At 44.6% G+C, this 19,330-nt stretch overlaps 1 protein-coding gene across 3 annotated transcripts in view; it reads right to left on the bottom strand.

The window, feature by feature from the left end:
• The window catches only part of LOC146174608 (uncharacterized), a 183,970-nt gene that overhangs the window by 6,826 nt on the left and 157,814 nt on the right, over nt 1-19,330 (bottom strand). For all 3 annotated transcript variants that reach the window (XM_084583772.1, XM_084583773.1, XM_084583774.1), the window contains exon 2: nt 897-1,045. In XM_084583772.1, coding sequence (XP_084439898.1) covers nt 897-1,045 — 149 coding nt within the window. The remainder of the gene's footprint in view (nt 1-896; nt 1,046-19,330) is intronic.

Here is a 19,330-nt window from a genome sequence, read left to right as displayed (position 1 = left end):
TACTACCGCCAGCGTGTTTACAAGGCGGTGATCGAAGCCATTAATTGATTTATTTCATTGTTTATATGTTGCAAACAGTGTTTATATCTTATTAAAATATCCGGCGGCAGTGCTACATATCTTTTAGTATCTTAAAGAGACACTGTGGAGAGCGTCATTTCTTTTTATTTGCACAATGCTGATTGTGTGAACTTCTTCGGCTATGTTGATGTTGAGTTGACATTAAGTAACGTCTTTTTGACATAAAAAGTCAGTTTGAAATTTCAACATTTTTGTCTGCATTACGGATCAAACCCGTAACATCAAAACCGAGGGGGCAACATGATCGCCCTTTCAAAAATGAATCACAATATGCCTAGCACAATATACCAAAAAATCCGCGCATAAAAGAAGTCTGCATTTACATCAGACTAGTTTACCTGAGGAAATGGACCTTGGTGGCTACGCCTGTATTTTCTCCTTTCCGTTTTTCTCGTATAAGAACTCCCTCATTCTAAAGTTCACTTTCTCCCTCCATAATTAAACTTTGCTATCAGTGCAGGCCTCGTCGGTTTATGCCAATTCGTTTTCATCATAAGCCCAAAGATATAACCAAGTATATGGAGAGAGGAAAAAGTATTCGCTGACAGTCCTTGCCATTTCATATGGTAGACAATCATTGTTGTTCCCGCTACGCGGAGCAGCCGATTCCCTTCTCCACTTTTCCTCCCTTTATTTCATATACATGTAGAATATAATTTTTGCCTCTCTATTCCACTTCTTGTCCCACTAGGCTTCAGAAGTAAAAAAGGGGCACTTTTTGCGGTAATGAGCGTTCAAGTGGTAGCGCATTAGAAGAAACAGGACACGAAGCTCGCACCGGGAATTCCTACGGAGCTCCTGTGGACGCGTCTCACCGTCTAGTTTGATGGAAACAAGCTGCCTCAGCATGGGCCTCCAAGGCGCCGGCGACAGTGTCTTGAACTTGTTGCGGCTCAGCAAGACGGTCTCCAACACCGGCATGTTGTCGAACATGTCGGTAGGCAGGGACGTCAGCCTGTTGTCGCTACACAGAGAGTGAAAAAAAAAAATGACCTGACGGTAAAAGGTCTGGTGTGACATGGTGCCTAAGTAGTTGGATCTGATTTCAAAAAATAAAAGAGATAGTATGGCTCATTAATTCTACTGAATGCTTGTAATCCAAAACCAGGCTTCGCGCTCACACTTTTTTAAAGGTGGCAGTGGGATGAGGAAGGCGTTCGGCGGGTGAACTGCCCACTAGTGGAAGTGAAAGGGAGGTGGCTGAAGAGCGGTGCGTATGAAGGGCAGCTAGCTTTTTCATTGCATGTTGCCACTACTGTGAAAAAATAACTGCGACAATTTTCGATTCATCCTTTCGTCTCTTTGCCTGGATTACATCGACGCTCGCAATGAGAGCCATCCGGTGTGCCGATCTTTTAATGAACAAAAAAAGTTTGAACAAATACTGGAGCTTTTCGTGATGAAGCTGTCAACAAACTGATATAGTTTCTCTTTACTTTTCGCCTTGTACGTAATTTTGTAGTAATTAGTTTTTCCTGCACATAGTTGATTTTTACGCCTTATGCAATGCCTTGCTTGGAGCTGAAAGGTCATATGTATAAATAAATAAATAAATAAATAAATAAATAAATAAATAAATAAATAAATAAATAAATAAATAAATAAATAAATAAATAAATAAATAAATAAATAAATAAATAAATAACCATAACCAACTGCACCTACTGCACACCAGAATTTTAGCGCAGACAGCATTGAGTTTAGATATAGTCATTAATTTGTAGCGTTTTTGCTGACATATATAGTGCTCTGAGGAGCATGACATGCGGGAAGAAAGAGGGTACAGTTCTCAGAATGGAAACGATAAGTAGTACCTGCTGTTTCCGCGAGGTATAAATATCGCGCAAGTGTTCCCCGAAGCGTGGCGAGGTGTCCAAACAAACCGTTTTGAAATAAAACAGTGGAACAAAACGAACCGAAGTATAGGAATGGCATTCCGCTCATAGATTACAATATTGCTTTTGAAAAGAAATAAATTAAATTTCTAATTACTAAAATCCCAGAAAAGTATTTAATCTACATTACTAATTACCGCTCCCAAAAGGTAATTAAATTAGATTAGAATTGCTTCTAAATTACTTTCTAGTTTTCGTTCACGCAAAAACTGAGTAAATTGCTAGTAAACAAAACAATAATTCTGCAGATTCGAAGCACACAATTTTTCGTCTTGCCGCCAAATTGTGTCCCAGAGAGCTATTCCTTCCCTCTTTCCTACAGCACTTGCCATTACAAAAATAAGACAACCGTAACAAAATAAAAAAGGCAGAAGCATGATCTAACATTCGCGAAATAAGCGATGAAATGAGCGGAGAATCCAGCGTCTTGCTGGCCCGGTGCTGTCTCAGCCATTTGAAGGGGACCGAGAGGCTGCATTATTTATTGCTTCCGTAGCTCTAAGAATCGACCTCGGCACCTTGCGCTCAGTAATGCTCGCGCGTTGGACCCTTCCGCCTCTTCACCCCCACCCGAACCCTCTCTCGCCAGTAGTAATGAGTGTATGCAGGCACAACTGTAATCAGCCAACGCAACAGGGACTGCGCCGTGCTCCCAACTAGCTTTCAAACTCCTGCCTACTGCCACCATCTGTCCCTTCGGCGGTCCCTTGAAGCCTTGTATCTTGCTTCTTGGAGAATGGTTGCAACCAGCTGCAACTACACATGAGATAGCTGCACTAAGTGACACCGCTACAGAGGAGGTCTCAGATGCACTGTTCTGCTTAATACGCCTTTTTTTCTGAAGATGTGACGCTCTCTGGGGAGTGGTTTGAAATTCGTCAGCTACCGTTTGAATGCGCAGGCGCAGCCGCCTGCGAATGGCGATGTGTTTACTTGACAGCTACCGCCACCTGTCGCAAACGCCTGTAACGAACATGAACTGCGTATGGCCTCCATGATCGGCTCCGGCCGGGCCGATCACCGAGGCCAGGAACTGCGCTGGGTTGGTGCTATGTTTGCAACCAGAAAAGGTTGCGCATGTGCAGAGTAGCCCTTGTGAAAAACGCGGATTCTGTTTCTTTTTTCCGATGCGTTACGCTGGCTTCGACTTGCCGCACGTCGTTCCTACTTTCGCGTCCCTCTACTGTGTTGTTTTGAAAGAGTAGTGGTGCACTTTGTAAAGTAATTTCAAAAGTAATTACTTTTGCTGCAAAGTTACTGCCAAAAAAGTAAATCATTACACTGCTAAATTACCGAACCGTAAAAGTAATTCAGTGCATTACGAATTGCCGGGTAAAGTAATTAAGTTACAGTAATATCCTTACTGTATTTCAATTACTGCCATGTCTGATTCAGCGCCATTGGCGGCCATCACTTGCGTTCAGCTGTTGAGAGCAGCGAATCCTCTCAGATAAACGTAATGCCTGCCCGGGTAAAAAGTGGCTTCGCAATCCAGACTCGAATCAAGGCGTCGCTCGGCCGGCGCCGATGTCACGTCCGCCCCCTGGGTGGTCTAGCCGGCCATCATCTTTGCTTGAAGGCCGATAGTATTGTTCTGTCCGTCGGCCAGGATATCGTGCGAACTGCCCGGCGCCGAAAGCAGCGTCTTGTTGGAAATAAACACGGCTCTAGAAACGACGCCCGCCGTCCGGCGGAAAGTGTACAATGACGCGTTGTTTCAGACCCTATACACATCACGGGCTGCGTCACAATTTGATAAATATCATTTCTCGTGTTTCCAAAATTACGAGTGATGGAATTGACCGCTTGTTCTCAGTAATATTTGCATCTTAGTCCTTCTTGTAATGGCCAATTTCTACCCATCACGGTAGTATTACTACCGTGACGGGTATGTCGTTCGCCCCTGCAGTCAAACGTCGTAGCATCCTAGCCCGACCGCAGAAACTACATTTAGATCCTGGCGACGTGCAAAAAACTCTGCGTGCTGAGGGATTTCATTATACATTACGACATGTGGTCCGGAATATTTGGGATCCCTGTTATACAGTGCCGCATATGTAGCTCTTAGATGTTAAACACCATGAACGATACTATGAAAACCTGTAGATTATATTCATTTATTTATTTGTGCATACTGTCGGTCCAACCTGGACCAAGATAGCAATAGATACAACATAAAAATTCTAGGAAATGCAGACCAGCAGGAACAAAGATGCAGTCCATACAGCAGAATCAATAAAACACTCAACAAAGTACATTAATAAAGTGCAGGTAATAAAAGAATAAAGGTAATGAGAAATTCCGTGTATTAAACTGTTTCTTTAAATATTTACCAATACGGATTGAGAATGTTTCTCGAGATTGTGCGTTTACAACTTGGTTTGGCAGCCCATTCCATTCTAAAGCTGTTACAGGCAAAAAGGAATATATGAAATAGACCAGCAAATCTCTCTATTTGGACATGCCTAGTATATTTACTGCGGCATATGCGTGTTTTTGTTTCGTTTATCTATCGTTCTTTTCTGACACAATAAGAAACATTGACTTTTTGTTTACTGCTCCGAGAAAGGAAAGACAAATCAGCTTTCTTATGAAGGGGGTCAAGGAAACCAACTTTCTGTATTGAGAGAAAATGAGAAAATGAATTTTATCAAGAACAGTGAATTGTTAACTGTAATTCTCACCGCATTTTATTCCCTGTTTACTCACTAATAAACTTAATAACTCATTCAGATCAGTATCAGTAAGCTACATAAGCACGATTCGAGCATGTGGAAAAAGAAATGTCCTCGTGGGTTTCGCTTTGTTCGTTGTAAGAAGGTCATAACATTTTTGTGCTGCAGCATCACGATCAATGTTTTACCGCCAAGAGAGTCGATTATGCGCACTTTTTCTTACATGATTTGATATGTGCAACAAGGAAGTTCAATTGATATGACGCTTTTGCGGCCGATGCGGACGCTTTGTTATCAACCCTTTGCATTGTGAGTTATATAAGCCACAGCTGAAATTCACTTTTTAATGTAAGCATTGGCGGCACGCCTTTCTAGGCGTGTGATGCGAGACGCCTAAAATGGTCCGATATCAAGGCCACCAACGCGGCTGTTGAGTACGTAAATGAGGCCTTGAGTCAAGCAGGCCGTCCTGACAGCGTGTGGCAGATCCGAACGTCCAAACGTGCGGGACAGATCTTCCACCTCCGCGATGCCAGCAGATTCCGCGACGCACATGGTATGTTATATTCAAATATGCATACCATTTGCTTCGCGAATACCAGCGACATACGCTCGAGAAAGAAGGTCGTTTTCAAAGAGAAACTGGCTAAGATATTCACGGCAGTACACTTAGCACTTTCAAATAAACGTGTGCGAAGAGCTTCTTACTCTTCATAGCGGAACAGAGACGATCGAGGGGGTAAACGACGTGGATAGTCATTGCCGCGAGAATTAGGCACCGCGCAATGACACCACACACCGGCAGGAATTTCTCCTCGGTGGTTAGATCCGCGACGAAGAAGACGCAGCATCTTAGGTGGCGGGAAAATACGCCTGCTCCCTATTCTAGCTGAGCCTTATTGTTAAGTAACGATGGTTTGGTTTGTGGGGTTTAACGTCCCAAAGCAACTCAGGCTATGAGAGACGCCGTAGTGGAGGACTCCGGAAATTTCGACCACCTGGGGTTCTTTAACGTGCACTGACATCACACAGCACACGGACGCCTTGCTTTTTGCCTCCATCGAAAAGCTGCCGCCGAGGCCGGGATTCGATCCCGCGTCCTTGGGAACAGTAGTCGAGCGCCGTAACCAGGTGGATATACCAGACGAAAGCGGATGAAAGTGGAGACTCAACGACGTTTGTAGAAATGATGGCGCGGGACACGACTATGCTCGTAAATATGGCACCGCCCTGTCGTTCCTGCGGTTTCGTTCCCTAAGACGTGCCTCAACTTTCTACAACCACGATCTTTAGAAAAAAAAAATGGTTATGATTTCTTTGCGCTTCCTTTCTCGTTAAGAACGGTTCTCTCCTGCTGTCGTGTCAATTCACGTACACCATATAAGCCACGCAATGCGCATTGCAACGACCCCTGGGCACCAGAGTACGTCTTCACTTCAGCGCGACCAAGAGTTGTATGCGATCACCAGCATTTGACCTTGCAACAGAAGATCTGTTACTTCGAAAGTTTTTTCGCACATGTGGACTTGCGTCTTCGCCATCACTTTTACCGGACGGACTGCTCAATACTCTTAAATTCCCCGCGCTCTTTTCTGGCCTAACTTTCTCTGTGTCGTTTTGGTCGCCCCGGAAGAGAAGTCCCTGCAGGTGTATTCACACAGCGTGCCATTCGCTCGCAAACTTGTCGTAGCGGGACATCTCATTTCTGCTCCCTGAGGTCTACGCCTGGTATACATACGCAGTAATACCGCTCTCATGTCGTACGCTGTTAACGTCATATCGTGCGGTCTGTGCCTTTGCAGGTGGCAGTATAAGCAAATGAGAGATGAACTAGTCGTTCGACAGTGTACCCTCATCGACACTGGGGGCCAAGCGAAACATCGCGGAGAGGACGTAGGACGTCATGTGAGGGCTTGTCTAAAGTGGTCATCGAGCGAATGATTCGCCGTGTAGATTCACCTTCACGATCTCAAGATACCTCTTCGACCGTTTAGTAAGCGCGCAACGATCATTCTCAGCAATGTCAAAGCTCACTTAGCAGTCTGCTATGCGAGATGGTGTGACTGCTCTTGGCGGTGGCGGAGAATCACTGTTTATTCTTCATTATTTGCCTTCTCAAGTAGCTGCAGTGAGGGACGCCGCAGTTCCCACTTGGTCGAAATCAAGAAGAAGCCATCGAGCACGGCGCCTTTCACCATTTTCTTCCTTTCGCTCCCGCCTCCATTCTTTTCCTTATGGCCTGTCACAGTTGTCCACTTGCAATGGGGAAGGAAATGGGCGTTTATTTTCTTATCACCGCTTTGTTGCTATTTTCGAGAGAAAGCCGTGTCATTCGTCATAAAAAAACAAACAAAATAAGACAGGTTTGTGAGGACAGGTGAGTGTAATTCAACCTGTCGGGTGAGAATGCGGCGGGAAGTGAACGCGAAGAGTGCCGAGCATCATCCCGATGGTCATGTGACATTGTTTTCCTCAACGGCGTCCCAAGTACATCGCCGCACTCACGTGTCAGAGTGCCTGCCCGATAACTTTGTCTTTCCTGGAATGATGCGGGTCGCGCCATCAGCAACTCGACAGTAAACCAGGCGAGGAGCATGCACCTGGCTATCGAAAAAGAGAAAACAAAGCTTGGCACCTTTATGCCTCCTCTAACAGACAGTTTGCGAATTCAGCATGTGCAGAACTTTGTGGAGCTCCGAGTTCAAGCGCAGCTACCTTACGAATTGCTGTTTCTAGTACTGGAAAGTGGGCATCCTTTTCATTAACTTCGTGGAAGTGTTTGCGGGCGACCTCAGCAGCCATGCCCAGGTCCCTTGAATCTTACCATTCCCCTCTCCTATTCTCCTCTTTGATTAACTGCTAGAGTACTGCTACTACTACTACTACTACTCAGCTCAGGCAACCTAGCTCAGGCACCTTATTCTGTTAAACATCTAGCATATGTAGCTCTTGTAAGGCCCGAATTGGAGTACGCATGCTCCTTGTGGGACCCGCATCTTCAAAGCCTGATATCTATCATTGAATTAACACAAAACCATGCAGCTAGATTTATCTTCTCTGAATATTCTCGCAATACTAGCGCCACTAATCTAAAAGCTAATGCCGGTCTCACAAGCTTGCAAGCACGCCGTAAAATATCTAGACTCTGTTTATTTCATAAATTTTATCATGCCTTATCACCTAGCACAGCAGTCGTCATGCCGATTCACCGAACATCCAGTCACATCAGCCACACCTTGGCCGTTTATCCGCCACATGCCCGAACGACAACGCACCACAACTGATTTTTTGTAGGGACAGCCATCGATTGGAACGATCTTCCCGTTGACATCGTCGTTCACTCTAACCCAAACCATTTCAGAACCGACATTGAATTTTATTCTGTTAATCGCGACAATACTGTCAAGCCTACCCCTCCTGAAAAAACCCCGCACTCCTGGGGTCTTTGAGGTATTGGAAATAAATAAATAAATAAATAAATAAATAAATAAATAAATAAATAAATAAATAAATAAATAAATAAATAAATAAATAAATAAATAAATAAATAAATAAATACTACATCTACTACTCGTATTACTACTACCGCTACAACTGTGTACTTCTACTACTATACTAACACGGCTCTTACTACTACTGCTACTATTACTACTGCGGGTTTCCACTTTCTCAACGCAATCCTTCTCGGTTCCCAGTCTAAATGTGTTCGCAGCACTATAGAATTGCGTGTCAAGCTAATTCATTAGCGTTGATGGTAACCAATATTTCTGTAACAAAGCGCCATAATATTCGAAGGAAAATAAGGAAAAGGATTTTTAAGTGCATTGTAGAAAGAAGTTTGTGCATTCGTGCATGATACAGAGGGCAGATTTTTAACCGGTACCAGAAAGAAAGGGAAGGCTTTTCTGCACCCCTGGCGTATTTCAGGTGCCATACAACATAGCAGCAGTGACTTGTGGACTACATTTCTGGCCTGGTAAGATCAACTGGCTGCCCTTCTCAGGCTGAGGGCCTATATAATGCACGAGGTAATGACGGAAAAACAGCCGCATGTTTCCTGTTGTCAGAACTGAATATGTGTGCATTTATGAGTATAAGGAGGAATTCAGGACAACACATATGTTTAGGAACTGGTATATAAGATTGGAACAGGATACTTAACAAATACGCGTAATTAATCATTTATCTGCGCAGAATCTCTGTATTTTGCTTCATGATGTGGGTGTTTTGGGAGATGGCATTCGCCATGTAATCATTGACAGATGCCGTGACAAAAGTAGGGGACCGTTAAGTTTTGCTATATGGGTCTGAAACGATAACGCTTTGAGGTTTTCTCTAATTACACATATACCATTTAACATACTGTCTCTATACAGTACTTCACGTGACGGAAGGCAGGACACACAGTCTTTGTTAAAAGTGTGGAGTCCAGAGGCAATGCTTCTCAGTCACTTCGTAAAACTTGTAATGCGTTTCCGGTGCTCCGAATCTGTTGATGGTAATGTTTTGTTGCGAAAGCAACACTACGAATAGCCAAAGTGAGACCTGCGGTGGCCATAGGTACGTCGTGAAGAGGCGCAGCTACGAGAAGAAGGCAGCTGCGTCGTGAGGAGGCGTAGCTACGAGTGAGAAGAAGCACACTCGGTCACCCTGGCCAATCCCCCGCAATGGGTATGTGCCATTTTGTCTGAGGTATCATCATCATCATCATCACCCGCAGGTGATGCTTTCGCTCCACATTCGGTTCAGTAGCTTTGAACCCTTCTCATATTTTTGTCCTACCCTGTCCAATGGGAAGGACCTCCACAAATGCTAAATCAGCGCCACTCCACGGTACAGAAGCAGGCCCCCATGGGCTTTACACCTTTAACAAAAATGTAGAGCTTCCGCTTGAGCCCATGACACACAAACCTGCATCCCGAGCAATAAATGGTACCATGTCTGGATAGCAACTGAGGTGAACTAGGTGCAGAATACGCTCAAAAATGCTTGAAATTTTTTAAATCGAAAGCCTTTAGGGTGCGTTCTAATTCTTACACGTCTAGAAAGACTGCTTCATAGACGTCATCGTAGACGTCTACACGTTCGCGTAATGGAACGCGTCTGTCTGCCTACGTTTGGCGTCATCTCGTGGCATAAAGGTTGAACTAAAACGTTTGAGTAACTAATACAAAGTTGCTTTCTTTAAAATTTTACGAATGTACAGGTGAAAATCACGTTTTTGACGGTTCGCCGATCTTTTGCAGCCATAATATTGCCTGTTTAATCGCCACAACGCAGATCAACTGCTACTTGTAGCAGACCATGCCGGCTTCTCACGCAATGGGCCCGCTCACGGCTTGACGGAAGAGAATGTTAGTCCGTTTTTTACTTTGTGCTACTGATTCTTGTACATGCTTCTCGGATGTCTCATGCACACAGCTGTAAGCATGAAACCATGCAAAAGACTGTAAACGGAGAGGATTGCGGACGAAAGGTGGTAACCGGTTACAGCAAGAGAAAAACGTTGTGCCATTACACCTGTCGTCTGCAGTCTCTAGGCGAGCAAAGACAGCAACTCGTTTTAATAATATACAGGCAGAATAAAATCAATGCGCAACAAGCCGGCATCATCAGGCGAGTTCGTTCTTCCCAGATTAAACACATGCGTGCCGTACAGCAGCAGTCTGACTTCGGTGAGAGCCCAGAAAGCGACGACTTCGTCGATAACATCACACTCAAGAAACTCGTCGTCAAGTTAAAAAAAAAAAGACCAACAGCATCTAAAGCACGCTTACCTCTTAGAGCGCGATTCAAGGATATGCAGTGCTATAAATCTCACGACCATAAGACAGCTAAATTAGCCTCTAGCTATCACACGTAGACGTAACAACTCAAATTTGAAAGGTCGTTCATATGCATACACTGGTGTTCGCAAAGAGCACGACCATCGTACAGCTACTCCAACCACCGCAATTACGACTCGCTCAGTGCGAACCGCGCACTGTTCGCCATGTTGTTTATACAGCAAAGCACCCTGCATGGATGTTGACTTCAGCGAAGCAGTCTTCGTGAGACTGCTTCGCGAGAATTGGAACGCGTTCCAAAATGGCGGCTGCCTGGCTAGCCGTCTGTCATAGAGTTTCTTACACTAACTAGAGGGAAAGCTGAAGGCGCTGCACTTCAGCCACCATGGGCGCGCTAAGAATCATGGGCCGGTACGCTACTTGTTGCGGAACAGTCGGTTTTTCTCAGATGCTTGGAGTGGCATTACTATGATGTTTTTTTCATCGTCATCATCATCATCATCATCATCATCTCAAGGTGCGTACATAGACCGCAAAAGCCATAGTAGCGAAGGCGCAAAAGCAGACGCCGCTAATAAACGGTTTATGTTTCCCAAATTGCCACTAAAAACTTTCTTAAGTAATTGCGCAACCATAGGTATTTCCAAAACGTTTTTTTTCCCTCTTAAAGTGTGCCTATTAAGTGCGAAATATTGGTATTTGTGCTGCTCAAAACTAAGCCAATTGGAGCAAGAGCCATCGCTTATATTGAATAAATCCCACACTGACATGCTGTTTCTCTCCCTTTTTGAAATTTAAAACCACAATATTGAATGATAGGACATTATTTACGGTAGAACAACGTTTATCTTTGCATTAGTTTTGGCCAAAAGTTGTAGTTCTGCACTCGGTAGCTCTCCAGCCCATGATGCTTTGAGCGCCCATGGTGTCTGCACTGGTCGTCTGCAAACTCCATGTAAACTCCCATAGATGGCAGCAAGCAGATCGAGTTTTCCCTCTAGGTAAGAATAAGAAACTCTATGGTCTAAGTAGACGTCTACTAGGGGTTTGAAACGCACCCTTAGCACTACCAGTGGCGTGCGCTCGAAGGGACAGTCCCAAAGCCAATCCAACAGAATCTATAGGACGAATTTTTCTTTAACTACGAAGTTTCTGAGAAAGCTGTATAGCTTTCCTTTGTAGCCGTATGGTTGCGCTTGGGTGGATGCAGTGAGTAATTACTCCCTTATTAAGAATCTATATAACAAGCCAAAGGGGTCATTATACCGAAACCAGTCATGATAACTTAGTTATAAGGTTATATAACACCTTATAGATATTCCACATTACCTAGCCACATTAGTGATAGCCAGAATCCTAACCATAGCCAAAAACTCCAATCCAGAATCTACATAACAAGCCAATGTCGAATCCAGTCATGATTAATTGACTATAAAGTCTTAGTAACAATGCATACTAACTTACAACATTAATAATAAAACTAATTAAAGTCATAGCCAGAATCTAATTCTTGATGCACATAACAGGGCGACAAATTAAAAAAAAAATCTATTACTTTACAAAGTAAAACGATCTGAGACATACGGTGGCCTCTCATTCGCAATACATTCAATGTTTTAATAAGTTTCATTTCATGTGTGACGCCACGTGTGTCGCGAGCTTTGTGGGGGATTTGAATTTCCCGGGCTAGGTTATGCGGCTGCGACGTAGTTCCCTGTCGACAAATTGGGGTTTTTCCCTCCCGATTAACTGTGCTGAATTTTCTGTGATTCGAGATACTGACGGGAACCGCGTTAAAATCGTGGACATCCCACTGGAGTGCAGTGGTGCTCTAATATTTAGGGGAATCCCCCAAAGTGGGGTAGATTTGTAATAAGGGGAATAATTACTCAATGACATCCACCAAAGCGCGCTTGGGTGGATCTCAATGAGTAATACTGCCTTATTAGAAATCTACTCCACCTTGGAGGTTTTCCGTAAATATTCGAGCAAAATCTTTCCTACTTCGAGCTATTGACCAATTCGTCTCGCCCTGCCATCTGATCTGCTGACCGTCCTGGCTAGCGTAGCTCGTAGAGCGACTGCCACGAAAGGCGGTGGTCTCGGGTTCGATCCCCGGATCAGGAAGAATTTCTCTTTAACTGCGAAGTTTCTGACAGAGGTGCATAGCTCTCGTTTGTTGGCGTGTGGCTGCGCTTGGGTGGATGTCGTAGAGCAATTACTCCCTTATTACGGAGTGCAGTGGGTAGCATACATGCTCGGCTGTTCAGCAGGCATATCTGGCCAGCACTTTCACGAGGAAAACACCACCCTCTCTAAGCGATCTACATCTCTTCATTTAAGGGGCAGAGAACATTTAGCGCGGCAGGCCTATCATATTACTCTCAGAGTCGGCTACTTGATACGACAGAAAATGAAAATTTTATTTACTCGCGCTATATTGATGTCAGATTTCAGTGCCAAGGAGACACGAGATTCCTAAAGATCCGCATAATAACCCCCCCCCCCCAAAAAAAAAAAAAAAAAAAAAGACAGGCAAAATGTGTCAGCGGCTGCTGGCTCAATTCCTAAAAATTTTCAAAAGCAATTTATGTGACAGCGAGTTCCCCTTGCTCCTAAAATAGAGGTCATCGCATTCTACACCAACTCAGATTCTAAGCGAAATATTGTACCTTCTTCAGTTCCAATCAGTGCTTAGCGTGTCTCCGCTTTATAAATCATGTCCAATTCTTAGTGGTGGCAACAGCAAGAACAATTTCGCAGCGATGTGCCACAATCACAAGTATTTCTAGAATTCAACAGTATGTGGATATTTTATTGTCCCTTAACTTTCTGGCACTTCTATATTTGAGGAGTACGCTTTCAAACTTTATGTTTGTTTGATTTTTTTTTTTTAACTTCGTAGACTTTCATTTTAGCCGAATAAAGAGAAAGTCTGCCGTCGGAAATATCCAGGTCGCTTCATTTTGGTGGCGCTCGACAAATGTTCTATACACACCTGAGTCTTTAGAGAGATAGATAAAATAGTTAACAGGTGATGTCTTCTAATTATTCAAGTAGGCTAAACGAAATAACGATGGGTATTGTACCTGACTTCTAATTACATTCACCTGACTTCAATGGAAAATAATTTTGTATTCGTTACGTTTCGTAGCTATCAAAGCCTATGAGAAGTCCCGCTTTAACCATGTCTTAACGTTAACCAAACCTTATAAACATGCCTGCGTGGCCTAGCGGTAGCGTGTTTGACTGGTGACCTAATGCCCCGAAAGGTTCGCTCACACTTCCCTCCTCGCAGATCTTGGAGGAGATTTGGCAACTCCTGCCTACTCGGCCATGTAGCGGGGCCACGTGACGTCATGCAACTCCTAGACGAATCTGAGTCTAGTAATTTCATCTGGTAACTACCAATCACCAGATGCATGAGCATAGTTTCCCGCTCAGGACGCCAACTTTGGCGCCGACAAGGAATGTTTTGGAGAACGACGCCTTTAGCCTAACAGCATTAAAAATCACCGCTTCCATAAGTTCCAAGTGCGTCGCTCCCCACATGACACTGCGAAAGCAAGTCACTTCCGTGCATTTTGGCTATTTCCAGGCCAAATAAAAAAATACAGGACTGCACTTAGGTGTACTTAAGAGCGGAAATGGTGAAAGCCACTTTGTAGGACTATTTTCACTAAGTGAATCGTGATTCTCATCTCTACCATCATCATCTTTATCACTATCGCTACTATCTTCATTATGAAATGCACTCTCAGTGCTATCGCTACCGCCATCATTATCAATAACTGCAGCGTAATTATCATCGCTACTATCATATTCATAATTATCACTAACTGCATCGTCATTCGCATCGCTGCTATCCTCCTTGCGCTAGACAAGGGGAATTACGACCTAATTCTGGCGAGCTCGGTGTGGAGTATTGATTTGCGCGCCCGGATGGCAATCGGAGAGATAGTGGTTTATTTCCTGTTGGAGACCGATTTTTCTTTTTTTTTTTCTTTTAGTGTCAGTTTGTGCGCATATATCCTGCGGATACTCCCTGTCAACACCATATTGAGACAGGAAAGGATTTCGCCTTAAAAATTCGGACCAGTTAACATCCAGGTAAACTGCTCCGCATGATTCCGGATATGAGCAACCGGCACCTCTACGGGCAGTAGGATACGGGTGTCGTCAGTCGCGCCTGACTTAGGACAAGCGTATATGTCTCATCAATATACGGACGTCAGAAGTGAGATTTCCGGTTTTCATCCGCATTAATTATTATGTGCCACGAAAAGTAGTTTCCGAGTACTGCACCCAGAGAGCGAAGACAATGCTCCGCCGATAAAAGTCGGAGAGATAGGCGGCATCCGTGACCCGTGACCTTTCGCAGTGCGTGAGAGGAGCGTGGGTGAACGATAAACGAGGGAAACGCTGCTGAATAGGTGGATAGTTTTCGAGTGCAGTGTGTTTATGTGTCCGGCCGTGCGTGGACTCAGTGTGGGAGCGACTGAGAGCGATCAAATCGAAAGGCATTAAAAATGAATACATGTAGCTCTGTGCAAGCCCTTAAATGCACGAATCACAAATAGAAAATCGCCTTGCACAAAGTGAAAAAAGAAAAAAAAAAAACACAGCGTAGCAAATCGGGACAGGTTAAAGGAAAAGACAGACGAGCGCCGATTGATAGCTCACCCGACGATGTACTTAATGCTGCTGCTTTGACACTTCTCTCAACTCTCCGACTGTACTTCGTCGCCTTTTTTTCCTTCTTCGGCGCTACTGCTTTCATTTCCCGGCGCGCTCTGTTTTAGAGATATAATCTAATGTTGAATTCCAATGGCAGATCCCGATCAAGTTTTTCTGCTCCGTTTTGGGCTGTTGTATTTCAATTCATTTCCTTTCATTTTATTAGTCTCAGGGCCGGTCAGGCGTTACAGAGAGGGGTGGGCAAAATAGATAACAGTACATAAAACACAAAACACGTAAGGAAAACGAGTGGTTACAGCGCACGTGTAGAAACAGCATTTTTGAATTTTTGTATGCTCCATAATGGTGGCGACGGAGGATGGCAGGTGGTTCCATTCCGAGGCAGTTTTGGGAACGATGGAGTTTATGAACTGGTCATTCCGGCACTGTGGAACATGAACCCTTAGATGATGATCCCTACGGGACGATAAGTACATTGGAGGAGTGAACAGGTATTGCTTTAGGATATTGTTAGTGTAATATATTTTGTGAAAGGTCCGCATGCGAAAGTTTGACGTCGTAAAGAAAGATCTGAAAGATTAAGTGTTCTTTTCATTTGTGAAACACTAGCGTGGCGCGAGTGATTGAACATAAAAATTCTTGGAGGCCAATTTTGTATCAGTTAAAGTAAATCAATGATAGAGTTAGTGTACGGATCCGAAACTGAGGCAGCGTACTAAATTTTCGAGCGCACAAGGGTTTTATACGGTATAGTATTTTAACGGGATATGAGCCATGGGAAAGTTACGACGGGTGAAACCAAGCATGCGATTAGCATCATTAGTGATATATTCAATGTGCGCTTTCCAAGAGGGATCAGCTGTTTTTTGAACACCAAGATGCTTATACTTGCTAACTTAGATGAGTAAGCTGTTATTAAAACGTTATCAGCACGATTTTTCGAGTCATCCGTGTAATTCTCATCCCTTTACATTTGTTGATGTTTAGTTTCATAAGCCAGGTGTTACACCAGGTTTCAATATTTTTCAGGGCAGTTTGAAGAACACATGCATCATTAGGTTAGTAATTTCTCTGTATAACACACTATCATCAGCAAAAAGTCTTATTGTGGAAGTAACTATAAATAAGGATGGAAGGTCGTTAATATAGATTAATAGTGGGAGCGACAGCTGTCTGTTCCAATGGCAGATTGGGATCAGGTGTGGATACCAGATCGCTCCATTGAGCAACTATATTTGCCGAAATTGGAGGATTTGGCCGGAGGCGCGTATGCCACGTATCATGTTTCTGTTTCTACTCCCTGCCACGACCGCCGCATTCTCGCTTCCTCTTCGCTGCACGGTGGCCCTAGCAGGGCCTGCTTGCCGACCTCCAAGAAGTGAAATTTCACTGCGAAATCCTCGCGGTGAAAATCTTGCGCGGTGGGTCTCACCGAAATCGAGAAAGGAGCGGACGCCACCAGCAAGTGAGCCTTCCCAATGACGCTGTATAGATGACTGTATAGTGGCTACCGGTCGCAAATGAAGCTGCTATAGGATAAGACGGAATAACTTACCGGTCGTAAGCTTTTCTTTTATGTTAGCCTTATAAAGCGCGTCATGTGAGCTCTATGCATGATTCTCAACGTTGTTCCTGCACACTTCGGCGGTAGCAAACGACGAAACCCTGCAGCCAGCCATGACAACCTCGACATTCGAAGGATATTTTTTTTTCGCATTCGGATCACGTAAATAGTTCTGCAGCCCAACCGACGCGAGAACAATGTTTCTTAGCATTCTCTACGTTAGTTGTATTATAACGTGCGAGGCCCTGAATCAGTGCAGGGAGGAAAAGCTTTCGTTTTCCATCGCTTGAGATGCCGTCGCCTTGCGCTCGGCGTCAGCAGCTTTTTCAAACGGCACTTCTGCCGCTTCAAAGACATGTGTCAGCTTTGATCCAAGATTTGATTACGCTCCAGCACAAACGAAAGGATTTACGCCATCAGCTACGCTTGTTTTGCCAACAGCTGCAAACATGTGCTCGCGAGTCGCCAAAGAGCGAAGGCGACGGCGGCTGTTGCAGAGGGCGAAGCCACGAAAACCACTGTGTGGGCTGATTGAATTACGTCTACCAAGAAGCATGCTCCCGCGGGGGCGAACGAATTCCAATGACAAATATGGATCTACGCTGGAGCAATGCGCCCCGTTTGTGATCCGGCCAAGCGCTCGCGATCTGCCATTGGAATTAAGCATAAGGCTTTGGCGTTAGCAATTACAGCCTCGGTACAAGGAGGTCCCTTGGATCAATTTTTTTTTTTACGTTTTTTGGCACATCATTTTAGGCTAAAACCTAAAACAGCCTGGTTTTGAAATTCAGTTGTACCAAAGAAGTCAGAGGAAGTGAAATTCTTGAGCTTGTGTAGAGACCTTATGCTTCGTTTTTTTTATTTTGTTTAAGCAACGAGAAAAGCTTTTACAACGGACTACTTTAACGGAGGAATGTGTAGCGGCTGTTACTGTATACATGAGTTCTATCCGACTCCAAGGATCGCTACATAATTTGTACTGAATGTATGCCTATTATGTGTATGGAATAAATCAGAGCAGTGCAGTGGCACCGGCTTAGAATTTCCTGGCAGAAGCCTGTCTAACACTTTTTCGTTTTTCTTAAGAAGGGGGTGAGGGGCGGGGTTTGTGTGTGTGTGTGGGGGGGGGGATCATATCCACGGATTATTCTCAAGGGGTACCTTCCCACCACGTCAGTTATGAATCAGCACGAGTAAAATGCTACAATGTTTATTGCGGAAATGTTTCATCAGGCATTGTGGTCCATTACAGGAGCCATGAATATTGCTTCATAAAACTCGTTCAAACAAGCTAAAGGCTACAAATGAAGTTCTAGCATGTAGAACTACAACTGACTGAAGATTATTCCGCACACGGTGGTTACGAGCAAGGGGCGGCGACTTCTGCGTGATGGGCCTGCCGCGCTCATGTGCTAACGTCGCCTCTGTACAAATCTACCGGCGCCATCGTTATCGATACGACAAAGAGGGTAGAGGCGCCTCTTTTTCCCCTCTGAGCTCGCGGCTTCCTCTTGTAAACATGACTGTAAGCGGGAACAGATGTTGGCGCCTCGACAATTATGGAGGCCACAAAATTACGTCAAATATATAATTATTCATGAAGTTATAGAAACTGAGTATGAAGTGGCCTCTTTGCCAGGGTAACGATATCCTGCTATTTAGGTTTGTCCATGACCCTCAATGGAAATTAAGAAGAAGAAATGGACATGGGCAGGACATGTAGTGCGAAGAGAGGATAACCGATGGTCGCTGAGGGTAACAAACTGGATTCCAAGAGAAGGAAAGCGTAGCAAGGGGCGGCAGAAAGTTAGGTAGGCGGATGAGATTAAGAAGTTCGCAGGGGTCAAGTGGATGCAGCTAGCACAGAACCGGGTTAAGTGGAGAAATATGGGAGAGGCCTTCGCCCTGCAGTGGGTATAGTCAGGCTGATGATGATGATGATGATGATGGCCCTCAAGTCCGTAAAGTACAATGCGTCCAGTTTCGTGGCATAAGTGAAGGCAACATTCTAGGAGTCGAGGAGCGAAAGCGATCGTGAGTACCTCCCCGCCCAACCTTGCCGTCTTTGTGGCGTTGTCAGCGAAACTGCGCACGAAGCCCGTTTCTCTATCGCGGTCGCTTTCCTATCAAGCGGGCGTGATGCTGAGCAGTGGCGCCGAAAGGCTGTTGACACGCATTCGGACAGTTGACTAGATCGGCGTGATTGTCCGCACGTGCGATCCCGTCTGGCGCGCGTGCCCCTGTCTGTCGCCAGACCTCTCTCTGTGTCTCACGCTACTCGTCGTGCTCGAAAGAAGCCTTCACTGAAAATCTGGGCTCGCATTGAGTGCAATTTCGCATTCCTGAAGCACTGTCGGCTTACGTTTCAGGCATTTGTAGAAGTGCCGTAGGAAAATGGTACATACAAACAATAAAATAAAACCACGCTAGCAACCAATATAACGAGCAGCACAGAAAGCATCGGATGTAGAATGTGAATTGAAAATGCCGAGTTCTCATAATATTAACAAGTTAAGACGCTTTCATCTTCTCTTTTTCGACAAGCTATTCCTACAGTGCACCCGGATCAAAAGCAGTTTCCTTTTCTTCCACAAGCTTTCCCTACGGGGCACTCGGATCAAATGCAGTTTC

This window comes from Amblyomma maculatum, chromosome 11 (genome assembly GCF_055883805.1).
Source record: "Amblyomma maculatum isolate TAMU_Amacu chromosome 11, ASM5588380v1, whole genome shotgun sequence".
Lineage (NCBI taxonomy): Eukaryota > Metazoa > Arthropoda > Arachnida > Ixodida > Ixodidae > Amblyomma > Amblyomma maculatum.
The sequence above is the reverse complement of the archived record's forward strand: the minus strand, read 5'-3'. Positions and strand labels throughout refer to the sequence as shown.